This window comes from Falco peregrinus, chromosome 1 (genome assembly GCF_023634155.1).
Source record: "Falco peregrinus isolate bFalPer1 chromosome 1, bFalPer1.pri, whole genome shotgun sequence".
Classification (NCBI taxonomy): Eukaryota; Metazoa; Chordata; class Aves; order Falconiformes; family Falconidae; genus Falco; species Falco peregrinus.
In genome coordinates, this window is record NC_073721.1 from 113,682,941 (window position 1) to 113,708,581 (window position 25,641).

General features: G+C 54.1%; 1 protein-coding gene and 1 long non-coding RNA gene across 2 annotated transcripts; one reads left to right on the top strand and one right to left on the bottom strand.

The window, feature by feature from the left end:
* Positions 1 to 456: 456 nt before the first annotated feature.
* Positions 457 to 24,491, top strand: ONECUT1 (one cut homeobox 1). Its single transcript, XM_005241489.4, has 2 exons — positions 457 to 1,918; positions 16,499 to 24,491. The coding sequence occupies exons 1-2, from the start codon at positions 835 to 837 to the stop codon at positions 16,789 to 16,791; spliced, it is 1,377 nt and encodes a 458-aa protein (XP_005241546.3). The 5' UTR covers positions 457 to 834; the 3' UTR covers positions 16,792 to 24,491.
* On the bottom strand, positions 4,836 to 6,249 carry LOC129782642 (uncharacterized). Its single transcript, XR_008744698.1, has 2 exons — positions 5,515 to 6,249; positions 4,836 to 5,358 (listed from the first exon to the last, which is right to left on the bottom strand). It is a non-coding gene; the product is annotated as an uncharacterized LOC129782642 (long non-coding RNA).
* Positions 24,492 to 25,641: the final 1,150 nt, after the last annotated feature.

Here is a 25,641-nt window from a genome sequence, read left to right on the forward strand (position 1 = left end):
GTGCGGGGCACACGGCGGGCACGGCCCGCGGGCGCCCCCGGGCAGGGCGGTCTCAGCCCCGGAAGCTCACGGTGAGGTGAGGGTGAGGAGGCTCCGCGCTCACGGAAAACGTGGAGTCACCGAAGGGGCGGGGCGGGCGGCCCCAATACCCTTGAGCCGCCCGGTGGAGGCGGGGTGCGGGCCCGGCCCTTTGTGCCCGGCGGCAACGTGTGTGAGTGGGTGGGGTGGGTGGGGGGGGGTGAGGTGGGCGCTAGGGCCCGTGGGCATTCGGTGCGGGGGGTGGGGGGGGAGGGCGCTAGGGCCCGGGGCGGCAGCGCGGGACAGCGCAGCACCACCAACTCTGGGCGCTGCCGCGCGGGGCTCACCTCCTTAATAGGGGCGGTGACGTCACGGGGGGCGGGGGCGGGGCGGTGCGGGGGCGGTGCGGGGGCGCCGCGCGCATGCGCCGGGCCGGCGGCCGCGCCGCTGCAGCAGCGGAGCGGTGTCCAAACGGCGGAGCGCAGTGAGAGCCATGGCTAGAGATGGCGAGGGACGCGGCCAGACACCCGCCGCGGCTGCGGAGCCTGGCCTGAGGGAGCGGGGGCCCTAAACCCACCGACGGCGTCATCCAACAACAGGAAAAAAAACCCAAATAAATAAATTACAAAAAAAAAAAGGGAAAAAAAAAAAGGAACAGCCACCAGCCCGGCAGCAGCAGCACCGCCACCAGCCCACAGCGCCCGCCCGCCGCTGCCGGCCCGCGGGAAGAACCGGCCCGCGGCCGCCGCGAAGAGCTCCGGGACGCCCCGCCGCCCACCAGATAGATGTGCGGTCCAGCCGCCCGCACGGCCGACGATGAACGCGCAGCTGGCGATGGAGAACATCGGCGATCTGCACGGGGTGAGCCATGAGCCGGTGCCCGCCGCCGCTGACCTGATGAGCGGCAGCCCCCACCACCGGAGCGCGGTGGCCCACCGCGGCAGCCACCTGCCGGCCCACCCGCGCTCCATGGGCATGGCGTCCATCCTCGACGGCGGCGACTACCACCACCACCACCGGCCGCCCGACCACGCGCTGACGGGCCCCCTGCACCCCACCATGACCATGGCCTGCGAGACACCCCCCGGCATGAGCATGAGCAGCACCTACACCACGTTAACCCCTCTGCAGCCTCTACCTCCCATCTCGACGGTCTCGGACAAGTTCCCTCACCACCACCACCACCATCACCACCACCACCACCCCCACCAGCGGATACCGGGCAACGTGAGCGGCAGCTTCACGCTCATGCGGGACGAGAGGGGTCTGGCGTCTATGAACAATCTCTACACCCCCTACCATAAGGATGTTACCGGCATGGGGCAAAGCCTCTCTCCGTTGTCTGGATCGGGCCTGGGGAGCATCCACAACTCCCAGCAAGGGCTGCCCCACTACGCTCACCCCAGTGCCACCATGCCCGCCGAGAAAATGCTCACCCCAAACGGATTTGAAGCCCACCACCCTGCCATGTTAGCCAGGCATGGCGACCAACACCTCACCCCCACCTCCGCTGGCATGGTGCCTATCAACGGGATCCCACACCACCCCCATGCCCACTTGAACGCCCAGAGCCACGGGCAGATCCTGGGCTCTGCCAGGGAGCAAAACCCTTCTGTAACTGGTTCGCAGGTCAACAGTGGAAGTAATTCAGGGCAAATGGAAGAAATCAATACCAAAGAAGTAGCTCAGAGGATCACCACCGAGCTCAAGCGGTACAGCATCCCCCAGGCTATCTTCGCCCAGAGGGTGCTGTGCCGCTCCCAAGGGACCCTCTCAGACCTGCTGAGGAACCCCAAGCCGCCTTGGAGCAAGCTCAAATCCGGCCGGGAGACCTTCCGCAGGATGTGGAAGTGGCTCCAGGAGCCGGAGTTTCAGCGGATGTCTGCTCTGCGGCTGGCAGGTGAGCCCGCTGCGGAGCGGTCGGGGCACGCCGGTGGCCCCGGGCCTGGGCAGGCCGCCCCGCTCCCCGCCTGCCCCCCGCCGAGCAGCCCCGGTCCCCCCCTCCGCCGCTCCGTTTCTCCTCTCTGCCCGCTCCCCCTCCAGGCTCCGCGCCCCTGGGCCCCGGCCGGCTCCTGCGCGCCGCGCTCCCGGCTTCCAGACAAAGGCCGAGCCGGGGCTCGGGCTGCGCACTGCGGCGGCCCGGCTCTCCCCGTGCGCCCGGGCGGGGCGCGCCCGCCAGCCTCGCCCGTCCTACGGCGGGTCGGCGCCCGGCGTGCCCGGTAACGGGGCGCCGCCGATACCCGCGCGGCCGGCGGCAGCGCGTTCACCCGGCGGCCGTCTGAGCGGCCGGGCCCGGGTACGGCCCGCGGAGGGGTGCGGCGGGAGCCGCGGCAGCGCTCCGCCGAGGGGATTCGGTGCGCCTGCTTTGTGCGGGGGGCGGCGGCCCCGGGGCGGCGGCGGGGCTCCGGTCGCAGTCTCCGGCGGGGGGCGTGCGGGCCGGCGTCGCTCCGTGTCCCTTGCTCGGGCCGGGGTCGAATGCTGGGGGCGGGGGGTTCCCCACACACGGTGCGGGCCCGGCGTGCGACTGGTGGCTGAGAAGCGCTGTTGGCTGAAACAGTTAGGTTAGGGTTTTGTTTTTTTGTTTTTTTTTTACTGGTTGTAATTATCATTAGGCCGTGGAGTTAGAATTTCGTGTGGATGCCTCTGCATGAGACAGGCAGCCTGTGTCGCGGCTCCGCGCTGCTCCAGCGCCTCAGCACCCCTCAGCGTTCACCGGCTCGGTGTGCTCCCAGCGCGGCTCCCGCATTGTCTGCGGGGGCCGCCGTCCCGCCTGGTGCCCGGCTGCCCCGAGCCCGCCAGCCTGCGCTGCCAGCGCAGAGCCCGGGTTTAATACGCCGCGAGTGAGGGTTTGTGTTAATTAAGTGATAGGTCTCCATTAATTTGTCCCTGGAGAACGCAAGACAGTCAATCGCGAGTTGGAGCCGGGGTCACTGAGCCGTTTCACAGACAAAAAACCGGGAAGGGCCAAATCTTTCCGCTCGCAAACGCACAAATGGTTCTGCGCTTTCGACTACCACGACGGGGGGAAGCGGGAACGGCTTCCCGACCGTGCGGGGCTCCGGCGCCGCCGCCGCCCTGCTCCTCGCCTGTTCTCCGCCACCCTCCTCGCTTCTGGAGCCGATGCGGCGGTAGGGAAGGGCCCGTGGCGGGGTCTCCCTCCCTCTCCGGCCGGCCCTGCGGTGCACGCCGCTGGGAGGACGTTGCGCTCTTGGCTTCCACTCCTGCGGAGTCCGTTTCAAAGGTCTGGGCACTCAGAAAATGCCCTTTCCTCCTTCCCTTCCTCAACAACTACCCCGCCAGGAGAAAGCTCTCGTCTTGCTGGTGCTACCCGGGAGTGGAGGATGGAGTTTGTGTTTCCAATATCCCCGTAACGATTGCTAAGGAGAACTTGTTTCGATTTGGGAGCGTATTTTTTACGACAATTCGGTCGACCTGAATCTCCGCTCATTTGCATAGATCGATACTGGAAACAACCCCTCGCTTCGGAGTCTGTTGGCATTCCCTCAGTGGCGCTTGCCGGCCGGGGGAGCTCTGCCCAGCCCCGGCTGACGGGGCCGGGCAGGAGGGAGGCGGCAGCTCCGCCGGGGGCCGGCCGGGCTCTGCCCAGCTGCCGGGGCCCGGAGAGGCCTATTGTTCGCTTCTGCCCCCAAACCGCCCCCTTCCCTCCGGCCGCCGCAGCGCTGCCCTCGCATAACCGGCTCCCGGTAATCCCGTTAGGAGAGACAAAGCCTCATTATTCCGCCTTCCCTTTCCGGATACAACCTGAAAGCCGGCACCTTACAGAAACTGGCTCCCCGGGGCAAAAACGGGGGCGCGCGGCCCGGGGAGGCCAGTGGGCGACCGTGGGTGTCGGGGAGGGACGGCCGTGGCCCAGCGTTCCGCAGCCCCTGGAGCCGAGGCGGCGCCAGGTTCCGCGGGGCGCTCCCCGCTCTGCCGGGGGCTGGGAGGCCTCGGCCGGCGCTGCCCCGCCTGGGCGCCGGCGGCCCCGCAGCACGTGGGTCATTTGCATAGCGCCGCGTCCCAGCCAATGGGGGCGGCCCGCGGCGCCCCCCGCCCCGCCCCGCGCAGGCAGCGCCGCGCTGCGCGCCCCTCCGCGCTGCCCGGCCGGCGCTGCAGGCAATCTGCGGTAAATGCATCAAGTATCGATTTATTTTGTGCAGGTTTTAAATGTGTGATGATCTCGCTAAGTGTGTAAAAATCTGCCCCGATTGATATTGATGTATGAACATCAATTCAAAATATCATAAATTACTCCAGCCGACGCAAATTAAATTTCACATCCAAATTATAACTGGCTCCCGGCGTTTAGAAAATTATCAGTAGATAAATACCCGGAGCGGAGCCCTCGCCGCCTTCGCCTCTTCCCTTTCTGATGTCCAGGAGGCGGTGAGGGGGATGGAGCCTGCTTATTTTAGGCCTCGCGGTCTCGCCCAGCACTTTATCTCGAGTATTTGCCCCTTCCAGCCGCCCCCTGGGGGATTCCTACCTCCCAGATTACAGAAGCTCCGACAAATAGAGGAAAAATTGGTAGTTACATGGAAGCAGGATTGAGGTCTTGACACTTCCTGGGCTGTCTCTTGAAATGTAAGCAGAACTGCTAATTGCAAAGCTGACCTCTTCCAGCCTCCATCTTATTCATCCCACCTTCTTTCTCCTCTCTGTTCTCTTTTCCTTTGTCTGCCCCCCTCTCTCTCCCCCTCTGGCGCTGAATATTTATCTATTTGGCCGTTTCTCCGTTAGTTAGTCTTCCTTCCCTCCCCCTGCCTTCCTGACATTCGGAAGGGCAGCGAAGGGGTACCGAAACAATATGATGTAAAGAAAATGTACAGCCCTTTGCAGCCTGCTGGGACTGCAGGGGGAATTTATTTCGGGTTATATTCTTGGGGGGGGGGGGGGGACACGGGGACACACTGACAGGAGGGGATAAGGAAGGCGAAACCCCACTCGTTCAGGGAAAAATGACCTGCTTGGAAAAAAAGACCTGCTTGGAGCCGTGTGCGCCGGTCCGGCGGGGAGCGCCCGAGGGAGAAACGCGGCAGCGGAAGGTTCCGGGAAGGGGCTGGGGGTGTGCGGGCTGCCGATGCCTCCCCGACCGCGCACCGCTGCCCCAGCCCGCCCCGGGGCGCGGGGGAGCCGCGATCGCCGGTGGGGGCTCGGGGAGTGGGGGGTGGCCCGGCCTGTTCCTCCGCAGCTGCTCGGCGCCTGCCCGCGCCCCGCTGCTGTTTTCCATAGATGCATGTCTTTTTCTCCCCTCCTCTTTTTCTCGCTCCCTGCCTCCCAACGTGAATCCTGGATAAGCTGGAAGCTTGGGAAGCCGGCGAGGAATTCTCGCCAGGTTAACTGTAAAGAAATCGATGCAGCCATCGGAGCGCTTTCCGCGTTAGATGTGAAATGTAACGCGCGCCGCCCGCGCCCCACCGGCCGCCCCAGCCCTCCCGGGGAAGGTCGCCGCCGCCCCGGCCGCGGTTGCCTCATTAGGGCCTGTTTAATATTTACCCGGCGGGGACTCTGCGTAAAAGCATTTGCATCAGGGAGGCGGAGGGGCATCGACCGGGGGCTTCACCGCCGCCATCCCGAGCACGGCGCGGGCCCGGGGGCAAGGGCCTGCCCCTCCCCGCCCCGCGGGCCGCCCGGGCCCGGCTCCGCGCACCGTGGGCGGTGGCAGCGGCCCCTCCGCAAGGTGCCCCGGCCCGGTGAGGCGGGAGGGCGGCCCCCAGCCCGCCCCCGGCGCTGGGAGCCGCGCTTGTTTGCCGGCCGCGTCCTTGCGGCGGGATTGATTTACAGCCCCTCGCACACAGCCGCGTTTACCCTTCGTTAATGTTTGCCCGGGGGGGGGAGGCGGAGCGGGGCCGGGCGACGGCCAGCCGCCTTCCTCTGCGCCGGGCCGGCCCCGCGCCCCGCCCCCGCGAAGCCCCGCCGGCTGAGCGCTGCTCGGCCCGTGCCTCTTCTCTGTTCCTTCGTTTGTTTGTTTGTTTGTTTGTTTTAATTACCCGCCGCGTGGTAGGGAGGCGCCGGGGGACCGTGCCCCCGCTCCCCCCCTCGCTGCCATGTGGATGAAGTAGCCTGAAAGCGGGGGCCGCTCCCGATCGCGAGCACCGACCGGGTCGCCCCGAGGGCCCGCACGGCCGGGCTGTGGGCGCGATGCCGGCATGACCCGGACCGTCTGCCCGCCCCCGACCGGCCAGGGCCACCGAGCCGGCCGCAGCCCTCGCCACGTGCCTCCCTCCGTTCCCAGGGGCTCTGCGCCATCTACTGACCGCCGCTGGGCGGGAGCCGGCCCCGCCGGACGGAGCCTCCTGCCCGCACCGGGCAGCGGCGGCGGCTGCCCCGGGCCTGGAGGCGGCGGCTCCGGCGAGCGCTGCGGGCCGGGCTGCGCCTGGCGGGGTGCGCTGCGCCGCTGCCCTGCGCCGCTGCCCTGCGCCGCTGCCCTGCGCCGCTGCCCGCGCGTCTCCGCCCGCTGCACGGCGCTTCCTCGGGCCGAGCGCGGGCGGTGTGCCCGGCGTCAGCACCGCGGACAGCTCCCGCCGGAACGGCCCTGCTCCCGGCCCCGCTCCCGGCACGGCCCCACTCCCCGTGCGTCCCCACTCCCGGGCGAGCCCCGCTCCCGGTACAGCCTCACTGAAGGTACGGCCCCACTCCCGGGCGAGCCCCGCGGCGGGCCGGGACGAAGCCAGCCCTCCCGTTGCGGGGCCGAGGCGGCCCCGGAGCGCAGCCGCAGGGCTTTGCCGAGTCGCCCCACGGCTGCCGGCCCCGACGGGCAGCTACGCCGCATCGATCACGGGTCGGGCTGCGCCGCTGCGGGGCGGGGCCGGGCTCTGCCCCCCCCGGGCTGCGTGCTCGGGCTGCCCGCGGGGGGCAGCAGCGGGAAGCGGGAGCGGCTGAGCCGGGCAGCGCGCCCCGGGGCTGGATTCCTTCGTGCGGGTGCGTGGCCGGAGGGGAAACGACCCCCCAGCACTGTAACTGTGCGTGACCCTGCCCGGGGGGGGAGGATGGTGCCCCGGGAGGGAGGGGAGCGGCGGGGGTGCCGAGGCTGAGCCCACCGTAGGTGCCGCCGGCGGGAGCCGGGCGCTGCCACCCGCCCGTCAGGCAGCCGGGAAGGTCGGGACAAAATTAACTGGGAACGCACAGGCCGGGAACGCATCGGTGGCTGTGCTTGCACGCACCGGCAAGGCTCCGCCGCTCGTGCTTGGCTCGGGCAGCCTTCCCCCGTCCCCGGTGCAGCAGAAGGATCCCCGTGACCCCCGCACAGGGGGCGGGTTCGTTTGGAGGGAGACCCGAGGTGACTCCCAAGCGCAGGAACCGCTGCTGAAGCGCTGGTGGTTTTAAACCTGAAGGCTGCAGGCATCGGGGGGAGTTTTCCCCCAGGACCGAGCGGGGACTTCGCGTGGCATCCTGTCGTGTACTTCCACGATCAAATCGATAAATGTTGATTCGCATTTCAAACATAAATCTATCTGGATTAATCGTATACTGACAGGGAAGCGACCAGTGCTTACTGGCTTTCTTCGGAAACGCCGCTTGCTTGAGCCATTTTGCTTAAGAGGAAGTCAGTTTTATGATGCTGAAGGAGTAATTTATAGGAACAATTTATTAGCTCAACAGTAGTTTTGATTTTTTCCCCATTGCAGGGCGATAGGAAATCTCCGTGGTAACATTTTACGTACAGCCCAAATGGCAATTAAAACGCAATGGATTGCTGTTCCGCAGGTGTGCCAGAGCTGCTGCGGATGGTGTAACCTCGGCGCTGGTGTGTGCAAGCCCTTTCTGGCGGACCATTAGCAATGCTGCTGCTTCAATTAGCTGCAAGTACTAAATCGGATGACACGGGGGCGTCTTCCTCAGCGACCTCCGCGCAGAAGCCGCTGCAGTCAACCCGCTCTGAGGTTGGGGGTGTTAAGGCGCAGCGATGCGGCCTGCATTGCTGCCTGCCTTGCTTTAGGTGCGTCGGACAGAGGTGCGGGCGGGATTCCCGCGGGTGCGCAGCGCTCCCCGCGCAGGAGCGGGCTGCTGCGCCGCTGCCGTAACGCCCCCAGCACGGAGGGACTTCTTGATGTCATCGGCGCCGCGTTCATCGTCACTTGAGACACGGCTTGCTGTTCCGATTATGGTGTCGGAATTGGCTGCGGGCTCAGCAACCGGAGCGGGGGAAAGCGGGAATGGGCAGGTAGGGCCTTGGGAAAGGAGCTGGCCGGGTCCCTGAGCCCGGCTGGCACCCTTAGCGCCCCGGGGAGGGTTTTGGATGGGTCGCGTCACTTCACCGCTCAGAGGCTCCATCCTCGGCGGCTGCAGCGGAGCCCGGGGCTGGGGCAGCAGAACGGGGCGCAACACCCGGGGCTCATCCGAGCGCGTCGGAACCCGCCCCGGGGGCTTCACCCCCGCCGCGCCGCTCAGCGAGGCTCTGCCGCAGCCCCGTGCGGACCCCGTGCAGCTCCGCAGCAGCCTGTGCGCTGCGCACCCGCGCAGGAGCGCGCGGGGCGAGGCGGCCGGTGCTCCCGGGGCAGCGCGGAGCGGTGCGGTGCGGAGCGGACAGCGCTGCCCAGCCGGGCAGTGCGGAGCGGGCGGTGTTTCTTGGCGGAGCGGTGCGAGGCGGCCGGTGCTCCCCGGCTGGGCCGTGCGGCGCAGTGCGGTGCGGCGCTGTGGGGTGCGGTGCGGTGCAGTGCGGCGCTGTGCGGTGCGGTGCTGTGGGGTGCAGTGCGGTGCGGCGCTGTGGGGTGCGGTGCGGCGCGGTGCGGTGCGGTGCAGTGCGGCGCTGTGTGGTGCGGTGCGGTGCAGTGCGGCGCTGTGCGGTGCGGTGCTGTGGGGTGCAGTGCGGTGCGGCGCTGTGGGGTGCGGTGCGGCGCGGTGCGGTGCGGTGCAGTGCGGCGCTGTGTGGTGCGGTGCGGTGCAGTGTGGCGCTGTGCGGTGCGGTGCGCGCCCCCCGCTGTGCAGCGGCGAGCAGCGGGCGCCACCCAGGGGCCGGGGGCTGCCTGTGCAGCTGAGGCGGGGGGGGGTGGGGCCGAGAAGAACTAACACGATTAAAATATTGATGTAGTCTCAAGAATCGTTCATTAAGGCAATTTAATCTTTGCTATTAAATGTCCTTCCAATTCATTTGGGGTAATTAAGATGCAGTTTAAGTGATTAAATTCTAATTACTTATGCTAGACAAAGAAATATTTGTCACAGTAATATGGTTAACTAAAGACCCAGCTAAAGAAATTTAACATTTACTTGAAATGATATCGCAGGAAAATCGGGTGCTTTCCCCGGACTGATCCACTTAGTGCCATATTCTGTAGTGGTGATGTCAGCTCACTCAAGTGGTCACAGATCCATCAACACCACAAGTTTGTGTAAACCCCAGAATCCCAAAGTGTTGAGTCAGTGCTCCGCAGTCACATTCACTTAATTATTCCAGGGGCAGCAAATGAAGGTCGTTCATTTTATTACATTGCGCAGGAGCGAGATGTTTACCATTCAGTCTCAGCTGGGATCCGTGTGCTGCCAGGCTGCTGTCGGCCTGTGAGCCTCCCACACAGGGACATGTTTTTACCTCTTTTCATGGTATGAAATAACAAAACTGTTGCCTGGGCTCGATGGCAGAGAAATAAGATACAAAACAACTGACCTCGGAGTAGATGGCTACACCTGCACTCTAAAGAAGTGTAAATACAAATTGCTAGAGAGACAAGTGCAAAATGCTGAATGGTGCCAGGAGTAATGAGAAATAATTTAGCATGGGAGCAGACATTTCGGAATAGCACATACTGTCTTCAGTTGAAAGGGGAAAGTTTTGGGGAGCAACCAACAAACATGCAGGCTTTCATCACTGCCATGGGAATGGCCTTATCCTACAGCAGGCTGGTGCTTTGGGGAATGCTCTTTGCAGCATCAATGCTATCTGCTACCTGCTACGGTGGCAGCACACAGCCACGAGCTGCCCCGATGTGCAGCGGCTTTGTCTCACACAGCACCTTGCTAGTGATCCTGTCTCCCAGGCACCTGTGAAGGCCCTGGGGCAGTGACAAGCAGGATGGGGCAGCCCAGGGGACCACCAAATGGTGACCTGTCATAGTGAATGGCACACAGGAGCTGTGGTTACTCATCCAGGCCAAACAGATCCACTCGCTTTGAGTTCTCATGGTGAAGTCTGCCCTCAGGTATGTGTCTAATAGGCCCCTTATCTTCTTCTCATGTTCCCCCAAATACAAAGTTTTTGATAATTAGGAAAGAAGATCTGCCATCTGTGTGTCTCTCTGCACACTCCAGAGGTGTTATTCACACGATAAGGATGGAGTTTATCACTCTTTATTATATATTATCATCACCTTGAATTTACCATAAACTTTTGGCTACTTGCTTCCACCGAGCTGTTGTAGCCAGCAAGATTAGGACTATCTCTGACGGCCAAAGTCCTTATGCAGTTTCAACCTCCTATGGAAATCCTGCAGCCTTTTCCACCCACAGGCAGAGCCTCCTTCAGAGGAATATTCTCCAGGAGAGCTCGTACCAGCAAAGAGTTTTTACTCTCTGAAAAACGTTGTTGGGTATCTTGCGATGTTTCGAAACTAGAAGCAGATACTTTAGAAAGACATTCCCAGGGTCTTAGTGGGCACAGTTCAGGCCCAGCCTTTATAGACCTGGCACAATAGAGATGAGCAAATACACATAAGGAGAGAATTCCAAGAAGGTTTTTTATGTCTCTAAGACATGTCCCGTACACATGAAATTGTGATAGCTAAATGACTAGGCTTTGCAAGAGGAGGGGGAAAAGATGATAATCACAAAACTTTTGAGAACTCTCTCAAGTCAGTCTGAAATACTTCTCCTCTCCTACGACACACGCAGAAATGCAGGACTGTTGTCAGCACTTCTTTAAGCTGGGCTGCATCAATTATTTTGTGGGGTCTTCCCACTTGTGGGAAGGGTGACTGCTCTGAACCCAGAGCAATGAAGCTGTTGGCTTGTAAACTCTTCGTTGCTTTCTGGGAACCTCGCACTGGAGTCTTTGAAAGAAGCATAAAGCGTTGCTTTTTCTCCTACCTGTCAGAAGCAAATATAATGCTCATGAATGGTAAGGGTGAGACGGTCCTCAAAACAAGACCAGTCCGGTGAGGGTGGTGCTGAGCAGCCCAGAGCTCAGTGCTGATTTTACCTTCTGATGTGTAGCCACCAGAAAGTGCCTCCTCAGGCAAGACAGAGCCGAGCCCACAGGTGTGAGAGATCCCCAATCCTCCTTGCTCCCCAGAATGAACATTTCGGCTACAAAACGGGTTCCTACAGATTGTTCTGTCTGTAGCGTCCAGCTCAACCTTCCAGGCACGGCACCAATTGCTGTCAAATAATATATCAAATGTGACAGAAATTAGCGTGGTGTGAACTGGTTCATGGGGAGCTGAACCAAGACCGCCACCTCATCTTGTACAGGGCATTCGATGGCCATCAAGTAATAATGGCTTGTGGTCAGCAGTGACCTGGGCCAGAGCTGGAAATGTGACCTGTCACTTCAGGGTGAGAGGCCCTGTACCACATCGCTGGTGGCCAGCACACTGTCTCCTCTTCATGTCAACCAGGCTCGGCATTCCACAGGGCTGGGGAGGTTATCATGTGTGCATCTCTCCGCTGCTGGTCTGGACCCCCTGTAGGTACAGGCAGAGGGGAAAAGGGCTGCCCGTAGGTGGGCACCCACTGTGCGCATCACCTTCCTCCTCCTTGGGGCGAGCAGGCTCGTGCCACGGCACCGGTGGGATTGTCCGCTTCCCTTCCCAGGGGAGCTGCAATGCCATGCTGGTGCGGGGCGCTTGGGCAGGGTGCTCCCCTGCTGCCACCCAGGGTCCCTGCTCCCTTTCCAGCCACCTTGTACAGACAAAACCCCGGTTCTGCCCATCGCGTGTGCCTGTCCGGGAGCCACAGGAGCTGCTGCTGGCAGCTGGTGAGCAGTGTGACACGTCGGAACACGTGGCCGCTGCCTTAGCCTCTTTGGGGTGTGTGTCCCCAAACCAAACCAGCAGAGAGCAGGTTGATGGAGAGTATTGCCGGTTTTGTTCTTTGCTTCTGGTTTTCAGAAAGGAAAATTCATGTTGGCCAGATACAGCTAGGCACATATGTACGCACCAAGCGCTCCTGAAAATCAATTTATGGTAATCAGGGCTTTTTCCTTAGATTTTTAAAAGAAATCCACAGTCTAGGGATGAAAGACTAGATCAAGCGTCAGGGTTAACACCTGGGCTTACTGTAATCTTGACTTTTAGACTGACAGAACGGTGTAGTTCACATCACAGGTGGGCAAAACACCCTCTTCGCTATCAACCTAAAGATGCAATTAGCGCGTTTTCATAGGGGACGTGATCCTGCTCACACCTCTGGCAGAGCAGGACCGATCCCACCGTGCCGCACGGAGCCAGGCCAGCTGGGTGCTGCAGGAGGGGGTGGCAGATGGTGGAGCTGCAGCCATGAGAGCCCGTTTGATACCGCGCACAGTCAGCCGGGCCTCCATGAGATACACAGAGCTTACAAGGTTTGGCAAGTTACCTTAGCCAAATCCCTCGGGCAACAGAGAAGGAACAAAGGGAGACAAAAATAGATTGATGGACTGTATCAGGAGGATTGCAAGTGTCAAAGATATCTGTTGCTCAGGGCAGAGGAAGATGGAAGTGACTGGAAGAGGCCAGAGTTCAGCAGTGGATTTATATGGCTCCTTGTGGCACTGATAATATTACATTGTCATATCTGCACATGTGTTGCCAGAGTCAAAGCGACTCTTTCTTCATCCTCTGCTTGGCTTTTTTCTTAACTAGACTTTCTTAAGGCTTTTTCAAAAGGCATCACAAGGGGCATGTCTCAGCCGGGGCAGCCCAGAGAGCAGGCACACGGCTGTCACGGCGGGGAGCCAGGGCAGCCTCGGGGGAGCACAGCACCCCGCAAAGCACCCAGATCCAGCTTCTGTGCTGCAGGAGAGGGTCCTCTCACAGCGCTCACAGGCAGGGGCACGTGAAGGACATCAGTGCAAATTACTTCTATTATCTTCTGCTGCGTAAAATAAAATCCAGGTGAAGGTGTGGGATAAACAGTTTTGAAGACAGGCTCTGGTGTCTGCCCAGAAAAGGGTTTTTGTCGGTGCCTCTGGAGCCTCCGCTGCAGTGGCCACCCTGGCCGGCAGTAGAGGAGAAGCTGGCCCAGGCAGACCTAGCTGCCCGGTGGGAGCGTGTCCTGGGCTGAGCACAGGGTGCTGGCACTGCCCCGGTGGCCCCCGTTTGCCAGCCCCCGCAGTGCGAGCTGGCCAGCCGCCGTGCCTGCTCTGGGTAGACTCTCACATTGGAGCAGATTTTCTCCCGTGGTGTACATTTGTTCTCTGGCAAGCTGGAAGCTACAATTTATTATTAAAATTGATTGGCTCCAGTGCAGGAAAAACGATCGTAAGGAAACCCTATTACAGTTTTTCATTATCACCATTATTTATTTTTAAGTGCTATTAATATTCCTGGGTCTGGACAAGGCAGAAGATGAGAGGTGGTGTTCACCCTTGCTGCTCACAGCCCCAGGTCGGCAGTGCTGTCTGCAAGGGCTCTTTGAGCAATTAAGCATATTGGAAAATTTTTGCCCTCAACCTACCTCTGGCAAATGCTAACAGGGGTAGAGCTGAAAAGGAAACAGCTTTCATGTTGCCTGAAAATGATCTGGTTTTTGAAGGCATTCCCAGTCTCCCTGAGGTGGAAAAAGGCTCTGCTGGTGTGCAGCTCAGCCAGCACCGGTGGCGCGGGAGGACCCAGCATCCAGACCGGGCTGGGCTGCCTCGGTTTCACCTGTTGGTGCTGAGCCATGGTCTGGCAGGGACCGGACCTGTTGCCGGTGGGTCTTTGTGTCTCGAATAAGGTCCCAAACTGCAACTGAGTCAGTGCCTCACTCTCAGCCAACACATCCCTAGTCCTTAGTTGGGAGCAGCAGAACTCCATCCAGCTTGGATGTGAGGACAAGAACTGTCTCATTCTGAAAGCTGACCTAGAGCGTATCTTCACCGGCTCCCACCTGGTGTGGACCAAGCCTCAGGAGACCAGCATCCCTGCATGATACTTTGTTAAAAATGTTAAAATGTTAAAAAATGAAGTCTGTGCTGGCCAGCGGGAGGAAGGGATGGCTCCCAGCTTCTCCAGGGAGCACCATGGGAACCTCACCACTCGCTTTCTGATGGGCTTGACTGAACTGAAGCTTTATGGGCAAAACACTAAAATTGGCTTATTTGTATCACAGACTGGATAGGATTTATTTTTTCTGCCCAGCAATACGCACTTTTGTCTCTTACCCCCATGATGTTACTAGCGGTAATTATGAGGTCTCTGATACAACTGAAGTTGAGGAACAAGGTGTAACTCTTGAGACATTCTAAGGAAATAATTATTCAGGCACATTACATTTCAGGAGATGAGCACAAGCTCAGGAAGACAATGTGTTAAGTGAGTTAGCTTCACAATAGGTGGTTGGGGGTTTCTTTATTCTCTGTGATTTCAGAGAACTCGTGTACTAGTTTATGATTGAAACCCAGAGGTTTGCACCACTGATTGACCTAGCTGTGTATCTACTGCTGTGACCTCATTTGTGCCATGACAATTCCTGCTGAAGCGCTGTACGGTGCTGGCTCAGCTCACATTATTTGCATAGTTAAGATTTTGTGACAAACAATGATCTGGGCAGAGAATCTAGGTAAAAGATTTGTGTAGTCTTTGAAAAAGGAAGATGTAAAGCAGCATGGCCAGAAATGAAGTGTTAGGCACAGCAAACAGCACCGGCATTTGGATGGTCTCTTTTCCTGCATGAGCCCATTAGCAGGGGCAGCGTCAGAACGTGAAGCGGTCGCAGAGCTGAACTTCTGCGGCTGCTTTCACAGCAACTTCTGATCATCAAATGGTGAGATGTTTATAAAGGACTGAGATGCTGGTGGTGCCTTCTTTGCTCCGCATTCCTAATATTTGTCGGTAAATAACAGACTATTCTTGCAAAAGTATTTTCAAGCCTGGAGTTATTGACTTTAACTTCCAATGGGGATGCAGAATTATTCCGGCAGACACTGTTCCCCACAGTGAGTTCAGCAGCTTAACTTCAGTGGGGGCTCGCTTGCATGAGAAAACCTGTTTTTCAGCCCAGAAGCTTCACAGTGTTTTAGAGGTCAGGATGTAACTTCAAAGCACTCTTCAAAGGTTTTCAGATAAAAATAACCGTGGAAGATACGGGTTTGGCATCCCAGACCATTTGATTGATGTGTCACTGCTTATGAAAGAACGTGTAGCTGGAATATATATTATTAGGAGCTCTTCAAAAGCTTCACCTCAGAGGGGGCTGAGACGCTGGCGTCTCGTCCCTGCCTGCCTGGGCCAGAAGAAGGTGCCTTTGCATCTCCTGGATCTTTCTGTCTGATCCATGTGGTTGCTGTTTCTCTTAAGTACAAAAGGTGGATGACTATTTTTAGACCTCCCTCGAGCAATTATGCCAAGGCTGGCTCTCGGTTGCAATAAAAGATGTAGGAAGGACCTCTGGTGAAGTAATCTGCTGCTTTCATTCCAAGAACCGCCAAATAGGTGGAGACACTGCACAAAATTCTTCATATAATCAGCACTGATCTCCAGAGAAATCAGGACTAGACAGGCACAGAGACAGAACATCCACATTACCTTCAGAAATACATCTCTAAAGCAGCACTAAAGGACATTGTTAGAGAAAAAAGGGGAAACAGACAACTTCAGACTCTTTTGAAAGCAAGACAGAGCAATCTCTCCTCCGAAGGAAACCTTTATCCTAGGGAAATGCTAACAAGATGAGCTGGCAGACAGTCAAAGGCTGGTGGGGGGATCTGGGAGCCACCCTCCCATCCCGGTTGGATCCTGCCTGGCAGGCGATCTGCAAGGCAGATTTCTAATTGCAAGCACCCTTTAATAACGTAGAGCAAAATAAAAGCCAGAAAGGGAAAGAAGGGATGAGAGGTAAAACAAGATGAAATTCTATAAGGAATATTTATTTACTGCACCATTGTTCTTAATGTCACATGGTTTGTTTTGTTCAGAATACATAATCATCTGGCCTGTAAGACTGTAGTAGCATCCTGGTTTCTCCCAGTTCCTTATTTCTTGGCCAATAAAAGCTACAAAAATGTGTTGACAACAAATAATGAAGGTGAAAAAGGTGGCCAAGATCAACTCTATTGCTCAATGAATTTCCACTCTACCTTATAGGAATATTGCATAGTTAAATTCCCAGCACTAATGGGTGTTATTACAACGTAAGCTCTCGGTAGTAGCATTGGATGAGTTTTAACAGGCAACAACAAAGGTATTCCTTAACTTCTATTCCTTATATTTGTTATAGTTTATAATAAGTGAGAAAATTAAATGTCACGCATCCTCTCCAAATGCAGAAGCTGACATGAATGGTCCTTTCCCCCCAGTTTGCCCTGTACCATGTGCCCCTGCGGTCCTCTGCCTGCCCTCTCTAACCATCCTCCCTTTTCTTGCAGCGTGCAAGAGGAAAGAACAGGAGCACGGGAAGGATAGAGGGAACACACCCAAAAAGCCTCGGTTGGTCTTCACGGATGTCCAGCGTCGAACTCTACATGCAATATTCAAGGAAAATAAGCGTCCATCCAAAGAATTACAAATCACCATTTCCCAGCAGCTCGGGTTGGAGCTGAGCACCGTCAGCAACTTTTTCATGAATGCACGGAGGAGGAGTCTGGATAAGTGGCAAGACGAGGGCAGCTCCAATTCAGGCAACTCATCTTCTTCATCAAGCACTTGTACCAAAGCATGAAGGAATAACCACGAACTAAACCTCGGTGGAAAAGCTTTAAAAATAAATAAATAAATAAAGACAGACCAGGACCTCAAGATAGCAGGTTTATACTTAGAACTATTTGAAAAAAATGTTATTTATAAGTCCAAAGAAACCAAAGACTTATTTCACCTGCATTATGACTTTGTTCTAAGACACACACTTTAGTAGGACGACGACTTGCAAAAAATGGAGAGGAAGAAGAAGGCGAAACGTAGGGAATGAAACGGAATGCAAAGAGAAGAGAAACAGACCACTGGTCTTACACCTTTGCCCATTATCATCTTCACCGTACTTGGCTGTTTAGTGGTTTGGAGCATAGTGATTTCTTGTCATTGAACAGACATCTCTTCAGATATGGCTCTTCACTTCCACAGCAATTGCCATGAAGGTGTATCGTGTATCCATACTGTGTACACACCGGTGGTTAGGGACTTAGTCAGGGCTGGTCTTCAGAGAGGGTTGTGCCATGGCATGACTGACAAAGCGTGGAGTCGTCTGAATTCATTTGAACGGTAGTGTGATTTTTGCTGTTTCTTGGTTTGAACTTACCCAGTGCAACGCCTGGAAACGAGTTCAAACTAGGCAAAGAAATTTTGAATGGTACCTAAACCAGTGCATTCTCTTTGTTTGTTAAGGAATGTTCAGATTTAAGAAAGGAAAACTATTCCATCCATAAAAAAAAAAATCGACTAGCTACCAAAGAACACATTTAATAATTATATTGCAGGTATTTTATTGCAATGATTTTAATATTCCAAAGCTATTTTTACACAAAATACTATGTAGAGTTATAGGTATAAACTAATCTAACTGTATAACACATAAAACTTGTATTCAAGACTGTTATTTGCAATTAGTAAAACCACGTTATTGTTTCTTTCCGTGATTGGCAAGAAAGAATGTCATCTAAGAAGATCGCAGCCCCTGTCGGAGCACAGGTACTGATCATGGGATGCCACTTCCACTGAAGCCAGCCAGCCTTTTTGCCACTGGCTTCAATGGGAGCAAACCAAGGAGCCGTTCGAGCCATGCGTAAGGCAGCGTGGTCCTTAGTCGTGCACATCGCCATGTTGCATCGTGCCAGGCTGGCACTGCCGCCCACCCACTGAGCAGTGCTGGTGGCATGGTGTGTGCTGCCATGTGCATGGCTCAGCTCTGCCATCGAGCCTGCGAACCGGAGACCCGAGGCATTCTGTATGCAAAAGGGAAAAGAATTGCAAAATGTAAAACCACAGGGCTCAGTGTTTGATCAATACTCATTGACATTCGTGAGCAGGTTTTTTTTACCTATTGACTTTACCAGGCAAAGGAGTAGCAACAGCTTTGAAGGCTTGTGGTCTTTTCCTATTGAAAACAGCGGTACAACACCAGTTAGCGTTGGAGGGAGGAGCTCTGGCATTGCTTTTGGAAGGCTGAATCCTGGTGCCTCTGAAGTCAATAGCCAAATTCCCATGACACCGAGATACAGCCTGACATTTTGTGGCTTCGTATCTGTGCGTAGCAGGCTGAGCTTTTGTCCTGTGCATTCTTTCTTGCTCATCTATTAATCAGGATAATGCATGAAATAGTTCAAAGTTTGTAGCGGAAAAGCTTTGAATGCTCTGTTGCTAACAGACCCGTAGAAGAAAAATCATCCCGTTCCTACTCTGATAAAAAGAAAAGCGTGCAACATCTGCATATTAAATTTTAGTGTAAGGCAAAAATAGGCTTTAAAAACCATACGTGTGCCTGTTATATTTCTAACCGGTGTTTCAAATGACTGTAGTAATTCTGCTAGGTATATTAAATTCCGAAGTAACTAAATATGCAGGTATAGGCCCAATACAAGGATTAGAAATAGGTAATCTTACTTACAGCCTTTTTTAAAAAAAGAAAAAAAGAAGAGAGAGAAAGGAAAATTCAAGGTAAACTAGAATCTAACCACCATCACCGATAGCAGATACTGGGTTTGGGGATGAAGCCCACTCAGAATGCTAGCAATGCCAAATTGAAGCAACTTGTAGCACCAGTTATTTCCCAAGAGGACAGGGTCTAGTCAAGGTTCAGGGTATACAGTTAATTTCCAGTAAGTGTTCAGAATACAGCTGAAAATATCTCTTTATTAAAATAAAGTGAAATAAACCCAAGATTTTTGGCACTCAATATTTCTCCACATTTCCATATGTCAAACCCACTTCAAGACTGACAAAGCAATTGGCTATGAAAATGTAATCTGTGAGGTTTTTGAGTCTCTAGCTTACCTTAAATTTTAGCAAGCTTTCTTTTAAAGTGTTCCATCCCCCCGGAGACGTAATTGACATGGGAACATTAATAAGCTCACATATAAAATATCTTATGAATGCAGTCTCGTTAGTGTAAGGTTAATAAAGGACAGTGATAACTAACATTTTAGTTTTTTCCAGCATAACACTGCTTTGTAACGTACCTATAGTTTAGAAAAGAAAGCCTTATTTATTTAAAACTTGAGAATTTAAAAATGCAGGGAAATTCAAAGTACATTGCCGCATTTTTTAGTATTTCCATTGTATTGTCTTTAGAGACTACTTGCTGAAACCAAAGAGAACTTTCATACCAGCATTAAATTTGCACCCAATATGCAATTTCAGGATCTCTGATACACACACATGCAAGCCCCCAAATAGGTCTGTGTATATATACACACACACACGCATTGTTATGGGGTGTATGTATGTATACACGCACACACATATATCCACACACACTAAAACTGATGCACAAGTTCTAGATTTTAATTGTTTTGCTTTTTTTACATGTCTCTCTAAGTATATATAGACTTTCTTTTTTTTTTTTTAATAAGCCATTAGGAACAAAACCACTCTTCCCATAAGCAATATGCACCTCATACTCTGAATAGGCAAAGAACACACTTTTCTTTAATTCCTTTCGAAACATGAAGCAAATAACTATGGAACTGCTCATTCTACCTGTCAAGTTGTTTTACCTCTGAGCAGACTGCCCGGCCGCACAGCCTGAAGCACGGAGAGGTTACCCAGTGCTCCCTGGCTCAGAGCCTTGCCGTTCCACAGCAGGGCATCCTCGAAGGGCAGCGTCCTGTGGGTGCTGCGCCTCCCGTCACGCAGGAAAGCTTGCCTCTGGCACGTTAGTCTTAGTCTTTTGGTTCACTTCATTCCTGACAAGACAGAAATTAGTTTCAAATTCAACAGAAGGACCTAAAAATCTGCCAGGAAGGTTAGGAGAGGGAGCAGAACCTGAAACCATTTGGCAGCATCAGGAGACGGGGCTTCAGTCGCAGGTGGCTCTGCGGGCGAGAGGGCATTAGGAACGCGCATTCGGCTCATAGGCTGCATCCAAACCTGACCGCAGTGACCCACGAGGGGAGGCTGGCCAAGAGGTGAACTGTCCGCATCCATCCCCATTGTAAATGGCATTATTAGCTTTCCAGGAAAAAAAATAAAATTAAAAAAAAAAAATAAAATTCAGACCGACCTGTACGGCTCCGTTAGCCCCCTCATTGCTTTCCAGGGGCCTCAGCCTCCTCTCCTTACTCAGGTAAAGCAAACCCACCGAGAGCGAGCAAGCCAGCAACAGGGCTTCCGCTTGAGTATTTGCTCCTGCTCCAGCCCATGCCAGAAGCAAATTCCCAAGTGGCTGAAGTGGCCGGGGGTGCCCGGGTGCCCCGACACGGGACCAGCCCCCGGGCTGCCCGCGGGCACCGCTCTTCTCCTGAGAGGGATTTCAGGATAAGGCTGCGGTGGTGGCGGGTGCTGCTGCGGGGGCTGCCGCTGCCCGGAGGGCTCGGAAACACCGCTGAGCTTATACCAAAGAGTCTTAGGACACCTCTCCTCACCTGAGTTGTAAACAAGACATTTTTACCCCGCAAAATGGTCCTTCTTTCTACTACTCTTCCTCCTATTCTCCTCCTCCTCCTCCTCCTTTGTACATAAGGATGAAAACTATGCATTTAGCAAACAAAGAGAAAGCACTTACCCTTTTCTATCTCGCTGCGTTTGGGTGCATTCAAAGGCCCAGGGGCTAATTTTGAGACTTTGCTTAGCCTCCTGGTTTATTATTGTGGTGTGGTTAGCTTTACAATACATTTGGTAACTATTTGCTAAAGACAAAGAAGCAAAAGGTAAGGAATAGCTACTTCCACGTGTTAAAAAAAAAAAAAAAGAAAAAAAAAAGAAAAAAAAAGTGTGTAAAGATCTACTATTTATAGTGTGAACCAAAGACGCTACCTCACTCGATTTCCATTGGTGATTTTAATCACATTGATGATACCAAAGAATACCAAAGATTTTTCATGCATGGCCTCAGTCTGGAAAGGGAACTCATCCTCCTTCTTACCCCCGTCCCCCCGATCCCCCTTCCTCACCTTCACTCAGTGTGTAACCTTGTCTTCATTCTTAATGGTAACGCTACTAACCTTACGAATACTTCTCTTGCTACAACTGCTACTACTGACGATGATAAGGATAATAATAATAATAATAATAATACTAAAGCTCTAGGCAAACATGTTGCAAACTTTGTAAACTCATAGGACGAGTGCCTTGCTTGAACCAAAGTGTTAAACCGCTGTTGACCTCTTTATCTCTCACCTTATACTCTTTGAATACCTCAGCCTGTTAGAAAGGCCACTAATGAAAAAAGGAATAATTCTTCACCGTGGTGCTTTTTGCCGTGCAACCATGCAATGAAACTTTCTTTGATACCAAAGGAAAATATTTTTTTCCACTTTCTTGCTGACAAACCAAAGGTTCCCTCTTCTTTCCCCCAAAGCAGCTTGAGTCCCTCAGCCCAGACAGGCCGTGCATTGCTTTTACCAATTCCTCCAAATACCTCATAGTAATAAATCTTTAGGGTTATGTTGTATAGAGAGTCTATGTGATAAGGCAGAACTTACTAGTTTGATAATTGTTAAGGTTACTTACAAAAAGCTTTATAATTCTTATTTATTTTGTAGGGGTTGTTTTGTTTGTATATTCCTTTTATATCATTCGGTTTGGGTTTGGGTTTCTTCTTTTTTCCTTTTTTTTTTTGGCAGAACTTCTCTGTTATACTCAAGGAAGATCTTATTCCTGGGAATGTTTCAAAGTGGGTGAAGATCGCTGTTTGCAATGAATGCGAGAAAGGGAAACATGGCTTTGATTTCTTTTGTTTCAACGAGGATGCTTTGTGTTCGCTAGTCGATGTTCTTTTCACAGGGTAAAAAAAAAATATTCTCTGCTGTGATAAATGGTTCCTATTTTTTCTCTATAATGTGCTGTGACTTTTAATTTAATTACATTTTGTATACGCTTATTTAATCACTGCTTTAATTTATGACTATGTAGTTTAACAACAAAAAAAAAAATTGTATATAGTAGATTCAAAAATGGCCAAAGCTTTATGTTACAATCTTTTCATTCTTGATGCCGAGATGAACTGAAGGAGAGTGCTTCTCTTGACTGCAGGGTGTATCTTCAGCCTTGTCTTGGCATGCACTTCCACCCGTGTTACAAACACTGCCAGGTTACCCCCCCCGGGCCTCCCTTCCCCCCGACTTGTACATGCCAAAATGAGTGTTTCAAGGTAGTACTTTTGTCACTTAGAAAGCAGAAAGGCATTAATAGTGTGTTTTTCCTTTAATTTATTTGACTTTTTCTAGAAAGGTTGCTTTGTGGGTGAAACCCACATATCCAAAGAATTTAAAAGTCGTTTAATGTTGAAAAGCACTGGCATTTGTGAGAGACTTTGCTGAGTTTTTGTTTTCCTTCGCCATTCGCACGGGTAGCGCAAGTAGCGGGCGTAAGCCTTGGGAGAAAAGCTAACTTGAATTTGGAAACCTTGCTCACGGAAAGGCCTTGGCCAGCGCCCCAGGGCCCGCGGGGGGGGCGGCCGAGGGGCGGCGGGTGATGGGGTGCTGCGGGGGAGCCCAGCTCGAGAGCTGGCGAGGGCTGAGGCCACCCGTGGGCCACCGCCGTGTCACCTGCTGTCCAGCCAGGGTCCGCAGGCACGGAGGGGTCGGGGTCTGCAGGGCGCAGCCGGGTCCCCTGGGAGCTGCAGCCGCATCCAGGCTCAGGGACCGCGGCAGCAGTGCGGTGCCCCGGCTGCGGGTGAGGGGGAAGGGACCTGTGCAGCATCCCTCTGAGGGGTCCAGGCACTGTGCCTGCCCCTGGCCCCCCCCAGCTCCAGGGAGGAAAAAGCAGTTTTGAGTTGAAAAGCAAAAAAAAAAAAAAAAAAAAAAAAGGAGTAATGACAATGATAATTCTGCAAAGCTGATGATGGCATCATGGCACAGAATATAGGATGCCACTCACCTCTATTTTATTTTGCATAAAGAATAGACTCTGTTTCAACTAAATGTTGTGTACTGACATGGTTTGTGATGGCTGTAAATATTTCCTTTCCCCACACAGTAGCTGAGCTCCAGATGTACCTTGTTTTCCTTTGGGGGGATAGTGGAGGGGTTGAGGGAGGGAAGGACAAGGGCAGGGTTTGAGCTTTTGGTCAAAAGTTACACTTTCTAGATACATTTTTATACTTCAAGTATTGAAACGGGGCAATAAAGACGCTCTGAAATGCAGGATCATTAAATGGTCTGTCAGTAAGCGTTGGCTAAGTGTCTGCTTTGAATACATAAGCTAATGCTGTGCAATGAGTTACGCTTCACGTGGAGGGGGGAGACAAAGTGTTAGGCTCCAAATCCGGCACAAGCCATCGAGCACTGGACAGAACTGTGCTTGGGAAGACACAGTTTCTTTTCCTGTTCCCTAGTTTGATTTTTCACGGTCTGTTCTGCTTTTATTGCATCCTCACCGTGGAACCGCGTTAGTTTTGCAGTCTGAACCGAACAACAGTATTAAATGAAAATAAACGTTCAAGCATTGTCTTTTACTTGCTTTGGTAGTTGTCTTCATCCCCCCTGCCCGCAGCCCAGCCCCAGCCGAGCTGCAGCCTGGGTCCCTGGGTCCCTGGGCCCCCGGCCCCCCTGCGCCCCGCGCCCCTGCCACCGCCACCTTAGTTCCATCCGCCGCCGCAGAGAGGGTGCCAGAGACAATCACAGCTCCCGGACCTGTAGAGGTAGGAAATCTTCCAAGAGCAAGAGGGAGTTCTTCCAGAGCAATGAAACAAAACCAAACAAGACAAAAAAAAAAAAAAAAAAAGAAAAAAAGAGAAAAAAAGAAAAAAAAACACAAAAAGAAAACAAAGCAAAGATTTCGATAAAAGACAACTTTGCTGTCATTTTTAGTTTGCCCATTAGGAAGCAGTAGTAGTTTATGCGTTGCATCTGCATTTCAGACTAAGTGATTATTGTACCTAATTACGGTTGATTGATAATATTTCCTCAATCTCTCTCTTAGTCAAGCGCTTCTTCTTCTGTATTTTTGTGTGTAGCGAGGACAAGTGTGATGCGCTAGGCATTATTCTGGTTTGGTTATGAGTATCTCCTGTACTGCGTTAAGATTTCCTTCAGTTACTTTTTTTAAGCTTTGCTACTGTTCTCACTTTATGCCGTGCAATATCATCTGCTGTGTTTGCTAAGCAAAAAAAAAAAAAAAAGAAAAAGAAAAAAAAAAGAAAAAAAAGCAAGTGATGATGTCATCATGCTTTTCAGTGTTACAATGTTTCAGCGTTACAATGTTTCGGCGTTTATGTAGTCACAAAAATGTAGTAAATAAAAGGTTGGATTTTCCAGCACTTTAAATTTAGACATCTCTTGCCTTCTTGTGTTTCCCCGCGGGCGGCAGGGGGCGGGGAGGGGGGGAGCCCCGGGGCAGCCCCAGGGGCGGGGCAGCCAGGGACACTCGGGGACGGGGGGACGGGGAGGGGGGGACGGGTTCGGGGGGCACGAAACGGCACCTCGGGCTCCCCAGCGCTGCATCTTCTGCCCTCCAGCCCGGCTGGGGCTGCAGCTCCCTGTCCCCATCCCCGGGCTCCCCGTCCCCGGGCTCCCCACCCCCATCCGCAGGCTCCCCGTCCCAGTCCCCGGGCTCTCTGTCCCCATCCCCGGGCTCCTCATCCACATCTCCGGGCTCCCCATTCCCGGGCTCCCCGTCCCCGGGCTCACACCCCCGGGCTCCCCATCCCCAGGCTCCCCGTCCTTGGGCTCCCCGTAACTCGTCCCCGGGCTCCCCGCCCCTGGGTTCCCCATCCTCAGGCTCCCCATCCCCGGGCTCCCCATCCCCATCCCCATCCCCAGGCTCCCCATCCCCGGGCTCTCCCTGTCCCCATCCCCGGGCTCCCCATCTTCAGGCTCCCACCCGTCCCCATTGCCAGGCTCCCATCCCGGGTTCCCCATCCCCGTGCTCCCATCCCCAGGCTCCCCACCCCCGGGCTCCCATCTCTGGGCTCCCCATCTCCGGGCTCTCCATCGTCACGGCGCCCTGCAGGGTGGGCTCCGGGGGGAGCCAGTGGCAAGCGGCTACAGGGCCAGCGCAGTTCATCCCGGGTGCATTTCCCTAATTGAGGGAAAAAACATTAAGAAAGTAAGATGAGCAAATAATCTGGGTTTCCTTTGTATCGTCTAAGGGTATGGATGCCACCAAACCAATTCACAGAGGTGTTTCCTTTTGTGTGATGGAGTCCACCTCAGGCCCGCAGGATCAATATTTAATTGTTTAAAGGGATATTGTATTCCTTTCCTGTCACTGTTGTTAATGCCTCTGCGCTCTGTAATCCCACGGGGTCTTTTCCCGGGGATCTGATCAGAAAGATTACCCATCACTCGGGAGCAGTGGGAGGAGAGTCCCCAGCCGTAAAAGATTCAGCAATGCATTGAACCGTTTTCTCTCTATCTCCTAATGAAGTGATGAAGCGTGTGCCACAAACTTTAACAGCGTTTTGTGGCAAATCGGGTTG

Excerpts from the sequence above, each read along its gene's own strand:
- ONECUT1 (XM_005241489.4), top strand. The coding sequence starts at position 835 with ATGAACGCGCAGCTGGCGATGGAGAACATCGGCGATCTGCACGGGGTG. Across the intron at positions 1,919-16,498 it reads GTCTGCTCTGCGGCTGGCAG|CGTGCAAGAGGAAAGAACAG; the intron begins GTGAGCCCGCTG and ends CTTTTCTTGCAG.